Here is an 18,536-nt window from a genome sequence, read left to right on the forward strand (position 1 = left end):
ATATGAGGGTTGAGGCCATTTCTTTTTAAATGAGTGAACGCCAACAGCTCATGTTACTGAATGTCGTGCAGCACACATACCACAGGCTCCCAGCCAAGCATCATCTTGGCTTTGCGGATGTCGGGTCGCCTCCTCTGGGGATCATCCTGGGCCTCCGACAGAAACTGGATCTGACTCCGGCTCACTGCATATTATAACAAGAGAGTAGGTTTTTTTATTAAAAAGGGACTGAGAAAGAAATCTCACAAAGAAAAAAATTCATTGTTCTCTAATGTGAATCCTACAAAGGGATGAATGAGAGGTTGACACATCAAAGAACAGAGGAGACAAAACTGATGTCAGGTTTTCATACCAATCCCCTGTGAAAACCTCTGCATTAAGCTAAACTCAAATCTCCATGTAGAGCAGTTAAAGAAACTTTATTCAAATAATCACTAAATTTGTTCTGTTTTTTTATGGAAGCTGAACCAGAGATGAGCAGGAATGAGAGATTACAGGGGTGCACTGAAATAGCTAGGAGGATTACCCTTACCAACAAGACTTTTGATGAGTTGGGCAAACTCCAGTATGGTGTGTTCTTCTGGGTTTCCCTAAAATCCAATGAAACATGTTGATTACATCAGTTTGCCAAAGACATGACGATGCATGAAAAAGATTATCCTTCCTATGCAGCATTATTAAGACCGTCTCTGATTATGCACTCACCAGATTGACCGGGCTGCTGATGTTGCTGTTCATCAGCAACACAAGGCCGTTTACGAGGTCGCTGTAAAAAAACACACAGACAAAAAGAAAGAATTTTATCAAACATTAAACTCACAAACTTTATATTTAGATAAACATTTGTGAAAATGATTATATCAGTACTTGTCTTGGCACGAAATCCAAATTTTTTCTTGAAAAAAAATTGCTTAGGCATTAGTTGCTTTCCTATTTTTTGTTGCTGTTGTTTTTTTTTTGTTTGTTTGTTTTTTTTAAAGTGGCTCACAGGAAATGGGATTAAGAAATGGGCTTAACCCCTGCACCATGACCTGCCCATCCTTTGTTCCTTTATATAGGAAAAGGTAAAATCACTTTATAGTCAAACATTTGATACATTTTTGTTTAATCCACCCTGTAGGGTGCAGTGAGCAATTTACAGAGCCTGGTGAGCATCTCTGGATAAGGGAATTGCTCAGGTGTCTAAAGTAGAAGTCTGAGTTTCAAACCAGCAGCCTTTGCAGACTAACAAGGACACAAACATGGAACCAAGCTGGAAAACTCTCCCTCTAACAACTAGACTAGAATTGTATAATGTTTACAATTTTCTAGAAGCTAAAGTGAGCTAGCATACATCTCCACATTTCTCGGCTAAATTGCGTTTAAGCAGGTCTGACTTGTGTCAGGTGTTTTATGTCTTTCAACAAGTTTTCTGTCATTTTCCCTTGTCCCTTCAGTCAGCCTAATTGACTCGGATGTCATGTAAAAAGCTAAAGATAAACTTCATTTTATTGCTTCACCCCAAGGTGGGGTTACCTTGCAAGCGAGACACATTGTCACGAGATTTGCAAATTCACATCTCACAAAAAAATCTTGCCAGATGCTAACAGCTGCATTAGCCTCAATACAGAAATATTTCGTACCAATGAAATGCAGTGGCGGGAATGATGTCAACATGGCAGAAGGCTGAACCAAAACAAACATGGCTGCACCAGTTTCAGCTGGATTACAGCTCCATTTGTTTTTGAAAAATGAGCAAGATGACTTTTTTGCCTTTTTCCTTTGCGGTTAACAAGAAGCACACTGGGATTTTTGCCTTTGGGGATGGGAACATGTTTGCACGTTCCTCCTGGCCGGATTTGGTAAGAGTTTGATTTATCAGTTAACTCCTTGAAACAAATCAAGAATGTGAAACGTCTCAGCTGATAATGTGGCTGTGATTGGCTAAAATCTCAACATGGGAGGCGGATACCCAATCAGTTAAAAGAATCATACCGAATGTCTCTCCTTTTTGTGAAGATGTTCCACAGAAACCTACCAAGATTGAAACTGTATATGAAATGAATGGATACACGTATCGTTCTGGCTTATGCTGGGTTAAAGCACAGGCATGCAACAAGAAAACAAGGCTTTATCAGTAGAGAGCTCAATTCAAGATTGTAAAGGTGGCTAAACATGATGGAAAATCTGTAGAGGAGCAAAAGTATTCATTCCCCCCTGAGTCAATTCTTTCTGCAACCACCATTTGCTACAGTTACAACTTCTTTTCTTTAGGGTTCGTTTTTGCAGCTTTGAATGTCAACTGACTGAAGAATGGTTTAAAAACTTCAGTGTTAAACACAAAAAGTCATTGCAGTTTTAACATCCTGCCACAGATTCTTGACTGGGTTTAATCTCGACATTGACTAAGACATAAACCTTTGATCTCTTTGGTGACCATAGACTTTAAAATTAGAGCGCCATTGTTGACAGCATGAGTGTGTGAAAGCTTTCAGTTACAATGTGAACATTTTCTTCAAATACCAGAGAAGACAACATCATAAGTGTTGACTTCCAAGCTTTACATTTAATTTAATGAGGAAAACTAGAGATGCTCTTCAAGCTCCAAGTAGCTTTATGCAACACACACACTATAACAAAACCTTGTGCAGTTCTCCTTTCTTAACCGATACTGAATATTAGGTTACCAAATACTATGCTATGATAATCAGATCCCTTCATTTGAGGTTATTATATGTAAAATAACTACTTGGATGGCACGTAGTGTAAAAAGAGGCACAGTGTCCCTGCAGTATATAAACACTTCTGGAATTTTTCAGATTGTGTGTTTTCCTTTAAGAAATTTATTTAGAATAGTCAATTCAAACTGCAACATAACGTTTCTGTAACCTTGTCCTAAACTCAGGTTTGAACCTATGGTCTTTTAGTTCTGTGTGGGATGGTTTTTGAGAAAGCACTAAAAATGATCTATGCAGCTTTATTTCCAAGTCTAAAGGCAGCTACTGTCAGTTTAAGGAACTTCTGAGCCTAATTATGTTGATTTAGTTTTGAGTCAAAAGAAAACTGTAACCAAAAATCATGTGATACAAATTAGCTCGAGCAGCTCAGACCATTACTGTCTTGCAAATCTTGGTTAGGTCATAATAGATTGCTAGAATAGGCTAGAAATCATTAGCTCAGATTAAAGAAAACTGTTTTCTTCTGTGAACCAAACACAATTTAAGATTTAAGTCTTAAGTGAGACTTGAATCAAAGCCACATACTTAGACCCCCCCTTCTTTCTTTTAGATGAGCCACGGGAACTGGTAAAATGAAGAGGCAGACAGCGACATACAGAAACATTTTCCTCAAGCAGGGCAGCATTAGTTGAGACATTTATTAAACTGAAAGCCATTTTTGGAATAATTACAGTTAACATCAATATGCTTCAAGATAATTCATTTATACTGTTAAAAGTTTGTTAAAAGGGAGAAATGCCTGTAGATTTAAGCCCAAAATGAATAAAAATGTTGCTTTTCCCCAAAGGCTTCCTGGTATTTTGTACATTTTCTTTTATGTGCACTGATATAAACCTTCACCAAACAATGTTTATTCAACACAAACCTAACATTGAGCAGCAGGTACATAGTTTGATGCGAGTTTTAGAGATAGAAGAACATCAAATGCTCCTTCTCTGTGATCTCTCCCTCTTAAACTGATGAAATTAATCTCTGCAACCTCCACGAACAAACGATAAATACTGTTTGAACCTGGAAAATACTGATATTTGAGTCAGGCTTATAGCTCTATCAGTCCGCCTCCGACCAAGAATTAATTTACCACACAGCATATGTCGTGTTTTATTTATACACCAAAATCTCTTTCTGTTTTACACCATTATGGGCAACAAAACCATCATTTTAAAACAGACATTAAACTCTGACACAAATCCCAATACTTTTCCAATCCCAGAGATGTTTGATCTAATATCATTATTGCTATTTTTTTTTAGAAGGCTGTGATAAAATCATTTCTGCAGGTAAGTATGATATATATGAATGTACACAATTTTTTTCTTAAAGGTAACTAAAAACAAGAGACAGAGAAAACACTAAATCATGGTAACAAGAAAAAAATGTATCTTTAAAATTAATATACAACTGCAATGGTTCTAACCAACTGTATCTATTAAACCTAAGACTGAAACCTCCCTGCTTATCAAGAAATTTTTAGCCCAACTTCATTTTAATTACTTTTTTATGTTTTAGTAATTTTACCAACCTTTTGTGTTACTAAACTATTTCACTATAGCAATTAGAAATCATATGTAATCCAGGTGTTTAGTTGAGTCATAAAGACTAACAAACTACAGGAAAAATTATAACCTATTATTATCATTAGGATTTTTCTCTAAAACCACTACTATCCAAGGAAAAAACAAAACATTACTTCATGTTATTAGAACAAATTCTGTATACTGTGCATTAAAGTGTAAACTGCTCTATAATTGGGGCTTTTTTTAGATGCTTGATAAAGTTGATTTTATTGTAGGCTTCTGCCTCTCGACACAGCAGCTCTGTAAATATAGTATACCATACCAATTTATTTCTAGTGCACTTCAAAAACTGCATAAAAGCTAACCAAAGTGCTGTGAAAAACAATGAAGACGTGTAGACATAAATAACACTGTAATTAAACCAGAAAAAAAAGAAATAGGTAAAAAAAAAAAACAAGCACATTTGAAACACAGATAAAAAAATTAAATAAAACTCCCCCGGGGCTTAATGGGAAAAGTTTGCTTTCAGATGAATTTTAAAAACATTGAGAGGGAACCAACTGATAGGAGCCAGAACTGCAAAAGTTCCCTCTCCTCTAGAGTGATAAAAACACAGATAAAAGCATCTCGTCTGCAGATATTGATGATACAACCTTACTTTGCTGCGTTTCTATATTTCCTTACAGAATGCATCTTGTGATTGAAAACTAAGTAGCAACTGGCTAAATGTCCACCAGAAAACTGGCTGTTTCAGGTTATGAAGCTTCTGCATCTTTGTATAGACTGGACCTGAAAATGTATGCAGTGTTACATGTGCATAAAGGCTCTCAGGGTGCAGTATAGAAATAGTCTGAATAGATTTTCCCATATGGATAAGCTGCAGTGTCACTGATATCTGAACTTAAATGTTGCTCAAAATCGGCATTGATACAGATTTTAATATCAAATGAAACATCCATAAATGCATGGTAAAAAGTTTTATACTCAAAATATCAGGAATAGAAAAAGCAAATTATAGCAAGAATTGAAAAGCAAAAAAAAGAATGGAAAAATGGATTGCTTACCTCACATACTGGAAGGCTCGAGTCTGGGATCCAGCACCATACACCTGAAAAGACATCAACTCAAGTTATTAGAATGTGATAAAAGAAAAATAAAAAAACTTGTATCTTCTCTGTAAAATAACCCATCTGGGTGTGTCAAGTAGCTGCAAAAGACTTGAGTTTGAATAAAGAGGTGTTATATTCAGGAGGCTGCATCCTCAACAATACATTTTAATCCCCATGGGGGCTTATATGGGTGTTCACACAAAATAATAATGCAAGCATAGATATTTCAAAAACATCCATTTGTCACACACATACACACACACACACAAAGTTTGTGTTTCTCTATCCTTGTGGGGACTTTCAAATGACTTCCATTAATTTCTAAGCCATTTCTGAAGCCTAAACGTGACCCTAACCCTAATCTAAACTCAATTCACACCTTAGTCCAAACCTAACACCTAAGCCTAAAACAGCATTTGTATCCATGGGGACCAGACATTTGTCCCCACTACAGCACCCGGCTACACCAACATGCTAAGATTTATGGAATTAGTCCTCACCATGTAATAAAAAGGCACTCACACATACGCACAGTCACACACGTTTATTCTGCTATATGTGTCGACTTCCATTGATTTTCAGTTATTTTCAACCCTTTCTATGGCCTAAGCCTTAAACTAACCCTAAACTGAACCATTAAAAATGCATACCTCACCCTATCCCTCCTGACACCTTAGCCCTAAACCTAACCATTAGCAAAATACCTTGTGAGGTCCTCATTGTGATGGTGAAATCAGAAAAATGGTCCTCACTCTGGTTCCTATACAAGCGTACACCCACACACACAAAAATGAAATGAGATCAAGCAAAAAAGCTTAAATTGCATACAGTGAGAGGTTCTCCTTGTAGCGCCTGGAGGATGAAATTACTGACGACTCGCCCGTCATTCATGTGCATTCGCGAACCAAACGTGTTGAAGATTCTTGCCACTCTAACCTCCACACCCTCCTGCAAATAGAGATGAAGAGGAGTTATGGGGCACAAGCTTTTCAATTTACCTCAGCCTTGTTGGGCTTATCTGCAAGAACCAAGGGGCTAGTTTCAGGGAAATACAGTGTCGCATCAGCACATGCTAAACACTAACATTTCTGCAGAATGAGAAAAATATTCATCCCAATCTCTGAAAAGCCAGGTCAACTTTCATTTGCACTGAAGATAACATGAACACAGACTTTCATTCATTTCAAATAAAGAAGAAAACATCCTTTAGGCAACAAACTGCAGCAATTGATGCAGCCTGCAGTATTTAAAGAAAGTGAACCTCTGTAAATAAAGAAGTCTCCAGTATTTTGATTATAACAAAAGTATATTGAGAAAACAGATGTTCATCTTTACTGATGAAGACTTTTAGGTGATAAAATACTCATACAGATTGCCTTATGCAGCAAAAGTTTCAAGAGTTTTTGAAAATATAAAATGGTGATAATATAAATCATTAACTTGGAATTTAAAAAAGGTTAAAATAAGTGTGATCACATTCCAAGTTCCTACTTGAGACCTTTAACCAGAACCCCATCACCCATCAATTTTAAGTTTACAGGTGTTAACGTATGTGCCCAAATGGGGTTTATAGGTAAAGTTTTTGAAATTTAAAGTTAAAAAACAAAAATAAGATACTGAACACAAGAAATTTTAAGCATAAGCTCATTTCAATGCCTGTTAGAGTTGGATTACACACAATTAAAAATAATTCTACAAGGTTTAAGTCAAAAAACAAAAATGGATTTGTGCCCTAAGAAATGTGTCGCAGTTAAAACACCACAAGTGGAATGCAGAGTAATGCAGGGGCTGTACAGTGAGTGTTTTACTCGCATTTCTAGGGCATAAAAAGACTGGGGCAAACCGGAGCGTTCATGTGAGTACAGATTTTTATTCCTTTCATTTGCATTTTGCTCCTAAAATAAGTCCGGCTTAATAAAGCATCCATTCTTTTAGTAAAACATATGAAAGAGTGAAAATTTCAAAAAAGTCAAATAGCAAATTTGTTGGGGAAAATATTTAAGGAACCAGTTACTTGACGTCTCTGTTTCTTAATAGATTTAAAGCAGCGACACCTATTTGACAATAGTGAGCACACATTTACCTCCCTATTCGCACATAATCGTGAGAGAAGCGCTGTGAGAACGTGTCTGGCCATAGTTACTGAGGTCAAGCACCCCTGGATTAATCAGGTTATCCAGTTGAAAAAGACAGGAAACCAAAGAGTTGCCTTAAGTTCAGAAAGTAGTGGGGTTGTACATAGAGCCCATTCACAAGAACACAAGACTGAGAACGGACAAAGTCCCCGGATGTTGTTCTCACCCTTCCCTCTTTACAGAGCATGCATCAGAGCAGACTTGTGCGTTCTCCAGACTGACAGCTGTCCCAGCATGCACTGCGGCAGAAGCAGCTGCCAGTGGAGCGCTCACAGAGCTCAAGAGTATTGACCTAAAAGTTCACTTTTCTGGTGCTGCTGTTCTATAAAAGAACCTTTGAAGATCATTTAAGGCAAGAACATTATCCTTTTAAACTTCACTATATGGCCTATTTACTGATTTAGAGCGTAATAAAAATAACAAATTTCTGATGTTGAGAGGACCATGACAACCAGCGAAGCTCCGCAGCTAACTACAGCCTGGACTAACGCCATGGCCGCATTTTAAGTACCGCAGGCTCTGATGGAGGTTTTTTGTTTTATTTGGCAAAAAATTGTTTATTTTGTTTTGAGCCGACTGTGTCAATAATTATTCACCCAGTAGATTAAAAAAGTAGGAATTTATTATCTAGAGACTATTAATAACAGGAGGTGAAATGCAGCTTCAGATGAGTTTTGAATGCGGTGATGTCACATATACGCGTCTGTTCCAGTCGAAACAAATTTATTCTGCATGCTCCCGTTCTTCCCGAGTCAACAATTTTCTATGTTCTTGTCAAGAACGTATTTGGCGAGAACATGAGGCCATACTTGCATGAAAATTATGTTTCACGTCATTATCCCGCACCCCTTCAAAGACCTCAAAAACAGTTAAGGATGGAAGCGATCAGCTGTGAAGTAGGACAGTTTAGTCTTCTGCAGCAGTCCTGCCTAAGCATAACTGAGGTGTAACCCTGACTGCATGAGGCATGAGCCTATGAAGTCTAAACATTATCTTTGTAAACATCATTTATCAGAGGAAAACACAAACCATAGAAAACATATATCTATATGGCACTATTGTTATGACTGGTCATAACTAAGAGAAGTAAGTAATAAATGCCAAATTACAATGATTATGGTAAAACCTTCATAAGTCATTATGATGAAGATAGGGGGTCTTTATTTTCATTATATTAGCAAACAGGACATGCATTCAGTTTTATGCATTTTAATTAACTTTATCAACACTGCTAAAAAGTTTAGACATTGGAACTTTGGCTCTTCCCTTTGAGTTTGAGGACAACTTTACAGTATATTGCAAATGGCACAACCAGGAGGGGAATTCAGTGTTTGTGCCTGGAAACACCCATTTGAAAAAAAGATGACCTTATGAAACATTAATTATTACCCAGGTTAATTTGAAAAATTGTGCTATTTAAAAACGTTCTACATTGTTTTAATTTGCAAGCACTCGTTTTGCAGGTAGAAAAGCTAAGCATACAGCCCCGGAAAAAGATCAACAAAGAACATCAGCAGAGTTGACTCAGATAAGGTTCTGAAGGCAGTCCTAATCGTCATCACCTCCATGTTTCTGCATCTCATTAGTATCCATCAAAGCACATATTCTGGCTCAAACATACTTGCTGAACGGTGTGTAGCAGCAAGAGGTTGGTTTACATGGAGATAAGGGATAAAAGGACAATCAGAATATAAATGAAAAAAATTATATTCTGATTAAGCAAGTTAGTTTATGCCAGTGGTTTTCAAAGTGGGGGTTGCTAGGAGGTCCTCAGAATATTGCAGGGGGAAAAAAAAGTATAAGCAAAAAAATCCCCCCAAAATTAGGATGAAAAACATTAGACATGAAAAACCCAGGTGGAATTAAAACTAAACTCATTTAAAAAACACAGATGGATCCAACTTAGCGAACAATGCACTGAAATGCCAATTTGTGTGAGTCTGGCTTTTCAACCTTAAAGGTACTCAAAAAATACACTATGTTGAGTATACAGGCTTGAAGGGACAAAACTGGATATATCATGAAATAAATGAACCATAAAAGTAATAAATGTACCATGACATAAATTAATCAACCATGAAAAAAATCCATGTACAATTAAAGGTTCCATCAAATAATTAATTGCACCATTTATTTATTTAGTATATCTTTAAATATTTAAACGTACTATGAAACTATGAAATGTACAATAAAATTATTACATTTTTCATTAAATAGTGATGAGATCGAATAATTAACCCTTTATAGGACAAGTTACCATTTTTGATCACTTGCTTACCCCTTAGAAATGGAGTCCCCCTGTCCTTGAGTGAGGTCTAGAAGCACAAGATCTATATCCAGCCATTCAGCAAAGATACTGCTACATGTCTGTACATCTTATTTCGGTGTTTGACCAATTAGATTAGCCCTTAAATGATATATTACCTACTAAAAAAGTTAACAAGTCAAGAAAAAGAGGTAAAAAAATTTAACATGTACTGAAAAGTTAAAAAGTAAAGTTAAAAAGTTGATAAGCCTACTTAACAATTATATATAGGTTTCCAAACTAAAAATGTGTTTCTTTCACTCTAAGACTGTTTTCTATGAATTTCTTAAAGAAACACTTTTGTTATTTTTCTTAATGTATTCGGGCAAGTTGGCATTTCTTTGATATACATTTTTGGCATCAAAATATCTATATTTTTTTTTTACAGATACAGTTACAAAGGTAATAAGGTCTGGGATTCCAATAACACTATTGGCTTGAATTTTTTTGATTTTCAAAGTATTTCACTGAGTGCCCTATCAAGGGTTAATAGTCATTTTTTTAAAACACAAATTTTTAAAAAATAATTTCTCTCCATACATATTTATTTTATGGGTATCTGAACTGCAGCCTTATTATTAAATTAATCAAACTGCGAACTTGACCAATCAAAGGTTGTGAGCGGGGATATGGCAGCTTTATAGACATGACCTCTGATTGGCTGCACACTGAGAAACACAAGTCAACTTTCTGGTTTGCTTGATGCTAAGGTTAATGTTTTCATTGGAAAATGTGTAAATAACTTCAGTGATGTGTTACAATTCTTTTACCACCTACCAAGTGGGCAGCCACAGCTTATAAAAGCCTAGTTTGGACTGAACTATCTCTAATGTGTTCATAACAGCTGGCCAGAGGTAGTCAGTGGACGGGGCTAATGTTGAACCTTTATGAAGTCTGTGGCAGCATCCTTCACACTCGATTAGTCAGCTGTCGTGGCCTATTTATATCTCCATAGTCCACAAGTGGTTAATGTTGGGTTATGGGACTGACAGACATCAAGCCCCGCCCTCCTGCTAAGCACACTAGAATAAGGAATGATTTATTTTGTTCTGTTCTTAACGTCAACATGGTTTGTTTTTTTAGAGAGAATATAATTCAATGTTGAACATGTTTGTCAATATTTTTTGTTTAACAAAAGTAATAACAACTGAATAGGTATAAAAGTTTAAACATATGTTGTATTCTCTGTTTGCAAAGCGAGTTCCCAGCCATTAGCTGGTGCTGTTTGGGAGAAAAAGTTTGGGAAGCCCTGGTTTAAGCTTTTCCTTAATCCAAACACCCTTTCATATAAAACTGTTGTAATGGCAGACAGGAGGCTAAAAATGTTAACGCACCACATAAGACCCATGGATGGGATGTGACAGTCAATGGGTTAATATATGAAGCCACCATTGCTCTTTGAACCCAGCAGGGTTGATTCTAAGGTCCCAGAACAGCCAGAATCAACGCATATCCACATTTGTTGCTTTTTTTTTCTCTGCATAGGCAGGCGTACAACAGTTCTGCTGTTGTTTTGCAGATGTTATTAGCTAAAAGGTCAGTCATACTGGCTGAAAATGCTTGATAATGAACATCAGAATATACTTTGAATCTCTCATCCTGCATAATTAAGTCAGTTTTTATTTTCTGCTTCCCTTTAGCTTTCTGTTCTTCATGAAGACTTGCCTTGGAGAATCCTCATTTTGTGGTCTATTATTAAAATTGTAAAGTTATTCAAAACAATACATTTTACTTGTTTGGCACAGAGTTAATTATTTTGTAAGCTGAACTTTCATAAAAAAAAACCCCAAAAGGAATTCTGTAACACAATTCAATCCTATGAGATTTCATATTAAGTCATATTCTTTCCTTTCTTTAATTTTTGCATTTATGTTCATCACACAAACAACAATAAAGGCCTTAATCTGTTTCCTACTGCTGAATATTTTTGTACTGGTCGTGAGCATTAAACATTAGGTACTATAAAGGTTAATTTGATTAAAGGAAAGGATCAACTGTGAGAAAGAGTTGAACATAGCAAGCTCAGAATTACTCTTTATATTTTAACATGTCAATTTCCTGGTAAATATTGGAATACTTTAGCAAGTTTAGGGTATTTTAAACTAAAATCACCCCCCACAATGCAGCTTAGGCCCATGTAACACAAACAGAAGTTGAAAAAGAAAAAGATTGAAAAAGATTCTTGTATTTTTATTATATTTTCTAGAAATCTCAGAGGTTATATCAGGGACAAAATAAAAAATTTCTCCTTGAGTCAGCACAATGCAGTATGAATAAAGGCTGGTAGAATTTTTCAACTCTTTATTAGCACAAAAATGTTTTCCTATGCAGACTATGCAGTATAAAAAAAGCAAAGCAAAGTTGTATTTTTCACCTTGTTTTGCAGAGCCACAATGGGCACCAACTACTTTTCTCAGAAGCTTTGAGACAAAGCCTACGTAGGTAAAAGTATTGTATTGTTGTTTTTAAGATGGATTGGAGCTGGAAATGAACGTATTGTACTTGTATGACTGCAGTGAGGCGAAATAAAGCTACAAAATTAAAATTCTTCTTGTCTACTTATTTAACAAAAAAACTTCAAGGCAAACTTCCTTTAAAATGGAACCAAAAAAACGAAGTGAGAAGAAAGTTACCTCTGAGTCTACCAAACAGCTAAAGTTACATTGTTTATTCTTATTTGGAAAGTCTTATCAACTTAACAGACATTGTTATTAACCTTATTTTTTTCCTCACAGTTTTATGCCCATAAGCTACAAGTAAATGCTTCTCATTCAAGATATAAAAGATATAAGATATAAGGAAAAACATCCGTTCATAACAATAGCAAATACGTATAACATGTGGAGTGATCACATTTGACTCAAAACGTTAGGAGCAATTTACTTTCATTAGGTGAATATCTCAGATCCTACCTACTGTGAACAAAAATTAAATCAGGGAGAGCCACTTTATCATGGATACAGATAATAAAACCTGTTTTTATAATCTGTGGCCTTCCTAAAGTCAGCTTCATGCATAAACAAGTGGGAAAATGCATGAATAAAAACATGGAAATTATGTATATTGTTTTCTTGAAACTGTGGATCATAAAATTCATAAGAGCTGACTTGTAAACTATTTCAAGAGTGAAGACCAAGGACAAAATACAGGTAAAGTGATACAGAGATGCCTGAATGTACACCTAAATTTTAAATAATCTCTGTATATGAAGCTGACCTATTTTTATACGCTAAGATAAAAAGTGATCCTGTCTCCATCTAGGAGGGGCTCTTAGGACAAAGCCTTCAGCAAAAATGACTTATGAGCAGGTTGAATGAAAGAAACTTTATCTTTATTTTCAGCTAATTAAAAAAATATATTTCAGGTGGCAAATACTGTGGATGTCAAAGTTTGAAACTAAGGCCTTATTCATAGCGCTCAGTTTGGCCCACACTCCATTCTACCTTTAATAAGGCTGTCAATAAGCCATGGCTTCCTGTAGCTACCATTATGTGATGTACATTTATCTATTGAGCCATTCATACCTTCAAACAATTACCATCATGACAGCAAGTCAGACCAAGATTGGATATTGAAATTAATTTTCATCTTTTAATTTCAAGGTAAACTAAACGAAAAGCTGCATGAAAGCCAGCTGAAAAAATGCATATCTTTGTCAAATAGAGTGCAAGTTCAGCTTTTATGGTTGGAAAAATAGCTCTTAATAAAACTAGCTTTTCTTAAGAAGCTTAAACAAACGAAAGGATGTATTTACATTTTTTAAACAGATAGTTGGATATTCATACATAGCTGCATTACAAATAGTAATATCAGTAACTTCTAGCAAAACCATCAGCAATCAATAGTGATAACAGAAAATAAACTTAAATTATCCTCTAAGGAAAGTGGATCATCATTTCTCAATACATTGCAAACAAATTATTAAAGTTGTGCGAGCCGTATTTCCCCCCGAATCCTTGCACAATGACACTGTCTTCCAGTTGTAAATGTTATTGACTTTTGACTATATGACTAGACGGTAGATGTGATGTGTGATAATATTGTCTGTCCTTAAAGGCGACTGACAGCTGGGGGTTTTCAAGACAGCTCTTGCTGTGATTTTTTTCTAGCAGGTGTGAAAAAAAATAAAAATAATGAGCAGCTGAGGAGGAGCAGGAGACGGCGTAGATAAATAAATACCACCTGCCTGAAGGAAAGGCAATAGGAGTCGGTCATATCTGATCACTAAAGGCTGCTGTCACTCAGCCCGCTATCAAAAAGGCTTTGCTGAGCTGAAATGATTGGGAGCTTCATTGAAGGTTCCTCATCAGAAATTTCAGTGAGCTGATAAAGGATTAATTGATACACTCTCAAAACAACTACAAGCTATTGCTTAAAAGTTTGTAAATTTAACAACACTGTTACACGTTTTACAAAATTACTAAATCCTAACTATTCCCCAACATCTTTAACCATAATCTAGAAATCTAGAAAAAAAAGAAATGACTTTCAAAGACATCCATGGTTGAGAGCAGTGTTGTTTTTGTCAACAATGACGAAATAATTTTTTGAAAATTTTCATGATGATAACGAAAACTGACAAGCTAAACATGGATCTTTGATGACTAAAACATGACTAGTCATAGGTTTGAGTTTTAGTCAACGAGACGAGACTAAATGAGAATTTGTGGGTCATCGGTCAGACGTTTAAAAGGCATCACTGTGCTGTAATCTGCTAAGCAGCATCAGCCATGCAGCTACGTCCTGTTTGATCACACTGCCCACCTGCTATGTAACGTTGCACATGCTGCAGGAGCACCGATGGGTCATGGCAGCAGCAGCAGTGTCTGAGAAAATAACCCGGAATGGTCCAGTACTGAGCGCTCAACTCTGACAAACTCTGCTCTGTTCTTCCCTCTGTGCTTGTGCAGAAATGCGTCGTTGTGCGCACTTTGCTCAGAGTATGTGGTTGGTTCTCCCTCTCCACTCTGATGGTTCACTCTCAGCTGTATGGCTCTTCCTGCTCTCGCTACTTAATAAACTATGTGGCTGATCATCCTCTGCCAAGCATAAAAAAAAAATCCTCTAACTATTAATATTTTATTTCTTCCAGCTCACAAAAGGTTATACTAAAACATTCTTTAATTTCTACAAAAAAGGAATCCCTAAATTATATCCAAATAAAATATTTAATTGAATTCTGTTTATTTTTGGATAAAGAGCCAGATAAAAAGGTACAAAGATCTTTGAATATTTCTCTCATTCTTCTCGTTTCTATCAATTTAAATAAGATGTCTCCTTATACTGGCATCAAAACATCTGTTTTCTTTAAATATTTCAAAATTTTAGTTAACATATTCATTCAATTTAGGTCTGGGTTGCCATGGGATTAAAAGGGAATTATGTAGGTTCTCTCTGTATTTTTTTTTTTATATCAAAACCCTGTGAATTTAAATCTAAATTGCCCCCTGAGCAGGGGTAACCGAGAGGTAAATTGAAGAAATAAAGCCCAAATTGCCAAAGTAGAAAGAAGAATGCTTTGGTTATTTGCTTTTTTGGAGCAATGAACATTTTATTAATCTTTACGCTTAAGCTTTACGATGGAAACCTTGTATGGCTAAAACTATTCCTTTATTGTACATTTGATCAGCTTGTCTGCTATATTAACTGATATAATGTGTTGAGCTAGATCTGCTATTTTTCACAACTTTATTGAGACACTTTTTTATAAAGTTGTGTATTAATTCTTAAAAAAGGTTATTTGAATTCTATAAATCAAAGTTTTCTGCCCAACCGCAATGATAAACTGCATGGCAGCATTCTATACCCAGCAATTGCAGCATCTAGGCAAGAGCTGTCAGTCTGGTAAAGAATCTGCTTGTTATTCAAAATTGTAAAGGTTCACTTTTTTTTTTTTGCAAAATAAAACTGACTAAAATGCGACTAAGACTAATAATATTCTTTGTCCTGAAGACTACGACTATTACTAAATCTGAGATGGCTGTCAAAAACAACACTGGTTGATAGTAAAATGCTAACTTTTTATCCTCCAGCATATAGGTATATATTAATAATACAACAAAGGTGAAAAAATAAAATAAAGAAAACATGATACCTGCTTCATGTAGGCATAGCACATTGTCTCTGCTACACGTTTTCCCTCGTCATAGCACGCACGAGGACCAATTGGATTGACATGGCCCCAGTAGTCCTCATTTTGGGGATGTACCTCTGGATCTGAGGGTGTAAAAAAAAGCACTAATAGTTAAACGATGAGCGCATTAAAAACTTAAAAAAAAATTCTTCTTAAGACTTTATTTCTACAAGAAAACATATTAACAAAATGTTGCTATTGAGCCTAAATTTTGAGTTTAATAACAAAAAACACTGAATTAATTGAATCAGTATCAAGAATCCTTATGATCATGAAGACGAAACTAAATTTTATTGAGACATCTGGCCAGAGTGAACCAAAAGAGCGTAGACAGAAATTCAACATATAGTCTGCAATACTAATGTAGGTAATGAAAATTTTCTTTTTTTCTCTGCATACCAATTGTTTTCAATTTAAGAAACAACTCGTTCAGTTGTTTGTTTTTTCAAACACTAAGAAAGAAAAAAGCAGCAGAAAGACAAGGATAGATTCAATATGAAGCTGTGATCATTTCTGATCTATACAAACCACAGTTAGCACAGATCTGTTAATCCACCAATGGTCGAACTAAACTTTTCTTTAGGAAATTCTAAAGTTTTTTCCAACTTTAGAAATCAGTAGCACACAAAAATACACAAATTTACTCAAATTCAATTTAGTTACCTCTCAGTGTTTTTCTTAAATTGTTTCAACACAAGTCTTTGTGTCCAGTCATGACAACTTCCACTAGAGCAACCTATTTAAGTTGCTGATTTTGGATATCATGACCTGGATGATTAAAAATTTGACAGGCAAATTACACAGTCACATTTATTTTACTTTTACTTTGTACTTTAAAAAATAAATAAATAAAATGAACTGCTTTTTTAGTTATTGCCTGAATATATACGTAATAGTCCGGAATTATTAGAATAAAATGCATTTAATCTCTACGTCGTACTGAATAACAAGAGTTTTTTTAAACTAAAAAAAACAGATGAAATTATACTGTTTTTATACATTTTTTATTTTAGTCTCTAAGATTCCAGAATTTACACCCACTGTATCTTGTATTTGTGACCGATTATCTTATTTTTTTACCATGTTACTACTTGAGGAGCCATCTTTTCTCTTATTGCCCCATATATATATATATGTGCAGTAACTGTTGTTAATGTTAAAAAAAAAAAAAAAATCAGATAATCAGACACAATTACAAGACACAAAAGAGGCCCGCGAAACCTTCAAGATTTGAAGACCGTTTGTGTGGAAGAATGGGCCAGAATCACACCTGAGCAGTGCATGCGACTAATTTCTCCATACAGGACGCGTCTTGGAGCTGTCATTGGCAACAAAAGCTTTTGTACAAAGTATTAAATACATTTCTGTAAGTGTGTATTTTACCTGCTTACAGTAAATTTAAGACATTTCCAATACTTTTCTTAGCTTTGAATGTTCTTTTCTGTATGGTTTAGCCATTTGAAATTCTTAAAATGCGCAATACATGTGTTTGTTTTTGTTTTTTAGCTGTGCATTTAGAAAAAGTTTGGATATGTTATAAAAAAAAATTGATGATGACTAAAAAAAACAGTAGCTACAAGCCTAGTGTGTTTGGATCTGTGTGTGAAAGATAGAGTTGCCTGGTCAGTTTGTAGCTCTCGGGTAACATTTATTTGCAGGTGCTCTGATGACATGACTGAGGTAAGGCAGTCATGGACATAATTACCACAGCAGTGATTAATAATCTACATAGAACCATAATCAGAAAGATTACAGACAAACAATTTGATCAAATTCATATTAAAGCATTTATTAATGACAATTTTGGGCCTAAAACAGACCTTATGTTGCAGGTTTTTAAGACCATCTAAAGTGAAACACTTTTTTTTTTTGCCAAAAATTGGATTTTAACAGCTTGACTGACAATCCTCTAAGGTCCAATATGGACATTGACAGAGCTGCTAACTTTCACATATTAAACACAAGACACCATTTAGCCTTTTCACCTGCTGTCACACCAATCATCTTGCTTTTTATTTTATTTTTTCAATTCGCTTAGCTGGTAAATGTTTTGGTGTAAAAAAGAGGGGGGCGGAGAAGAAAGAGAGGAAGCTTACAGGAACATCGATTGGTCTAGACACAGGTAACAGAATCTGTTGGACTCTCAGCCTCTTCTTCTTCAGGTTAGAGCAATTTATGCAATATGTTACAAGTCTACCTAAAAATTTCATTATAAAGCAGCCATTCATAAATTCTTATAAAACTGCTATGGCGCTAGATACGGGTGCTCTGCAAAAATAAATCTTTTTTAAAAATCTATTAATGTTGCAGTGAAACCAAGATCTCGTTCATATGGGTAACATACCAAAAAGTTCCCAATCACATCACAATTAATTCAAATCGTAAGACTGATTGAACAATCCATTCAAACAGATCACCCTTGTTCAATAGGTGGCGTACCAGGTAGTACAGTTGTCACAAAGTTACAGAGATATGTTGTTTAAAAAAAAATGTTGCAAAGCTGAAGGCAATCTCTGTGTGCTGGATTAACATTAAATAGTTAAGGTAGAGCAAAGGCTTTGACTGCAATTACATCAGATATATATATATATATATATATATATATATATATATATATATA

The 18,536-nt window shown here is 35.3% G+C and overlaps 1 protein-coding gene across 2 annotated transcripts in view; it reads right to left on the reverse strand.

Moving 5' to 3' along the window:
- uxs1 (UDP-glucuronate decarboxylase 1) overlaps window positions 1–18,536 on the reverse strand; it is a 46,363-nt gene that overhangs the window by 3,692 nt on the left and 24,135 nt on the right. For both annotated transcript variants that reach the window (XM_015393789.1, XM_015393788.1), the window contains exons 10-15: window positions 15,878–15,999; window positions 6,172–6,291; window positions 5,299–5,342; window positions 706–766; window positions 533–590; window positions 81–184 (exon numbers count right to left, since the gene is read on the reverse strand). In XM_015393789.1, coding sequence (XP_015249275.1) covers window positions 81–184; window positions 533–590; window positions 706–766; window positions 5,299–5,342; window positions 6,172–6,291; window positions 15,878–15,999 — 509 coding nt within the window. The remainder of the gene's footprint in view (window positions 1–80; window positions 185–532; window positions 591–705; window positions 767–5,298; window positions 5,343–6,171; window positions 6,292–15,877; window positions 16,000–18,536) is intronic.

This window comes from Cyprinodon variegatus, unplaced genomic scaffold, assembly GCF_000732505.1.
Source record: "Cyprinodon variegatus isolate N-32 unplaced genomic scaffold, C_variegatus-1.0 Scaffold657, whole genome shotgun sequence".
NCBI classification, from domain to species: domain Eukaryota; kingdom Metazoa; phylum Chordata; class Actinopteri; order Cyprinodontiformes; family Cyprinodontidae; genus Cyprinodon; species Cyprinodon variegatus.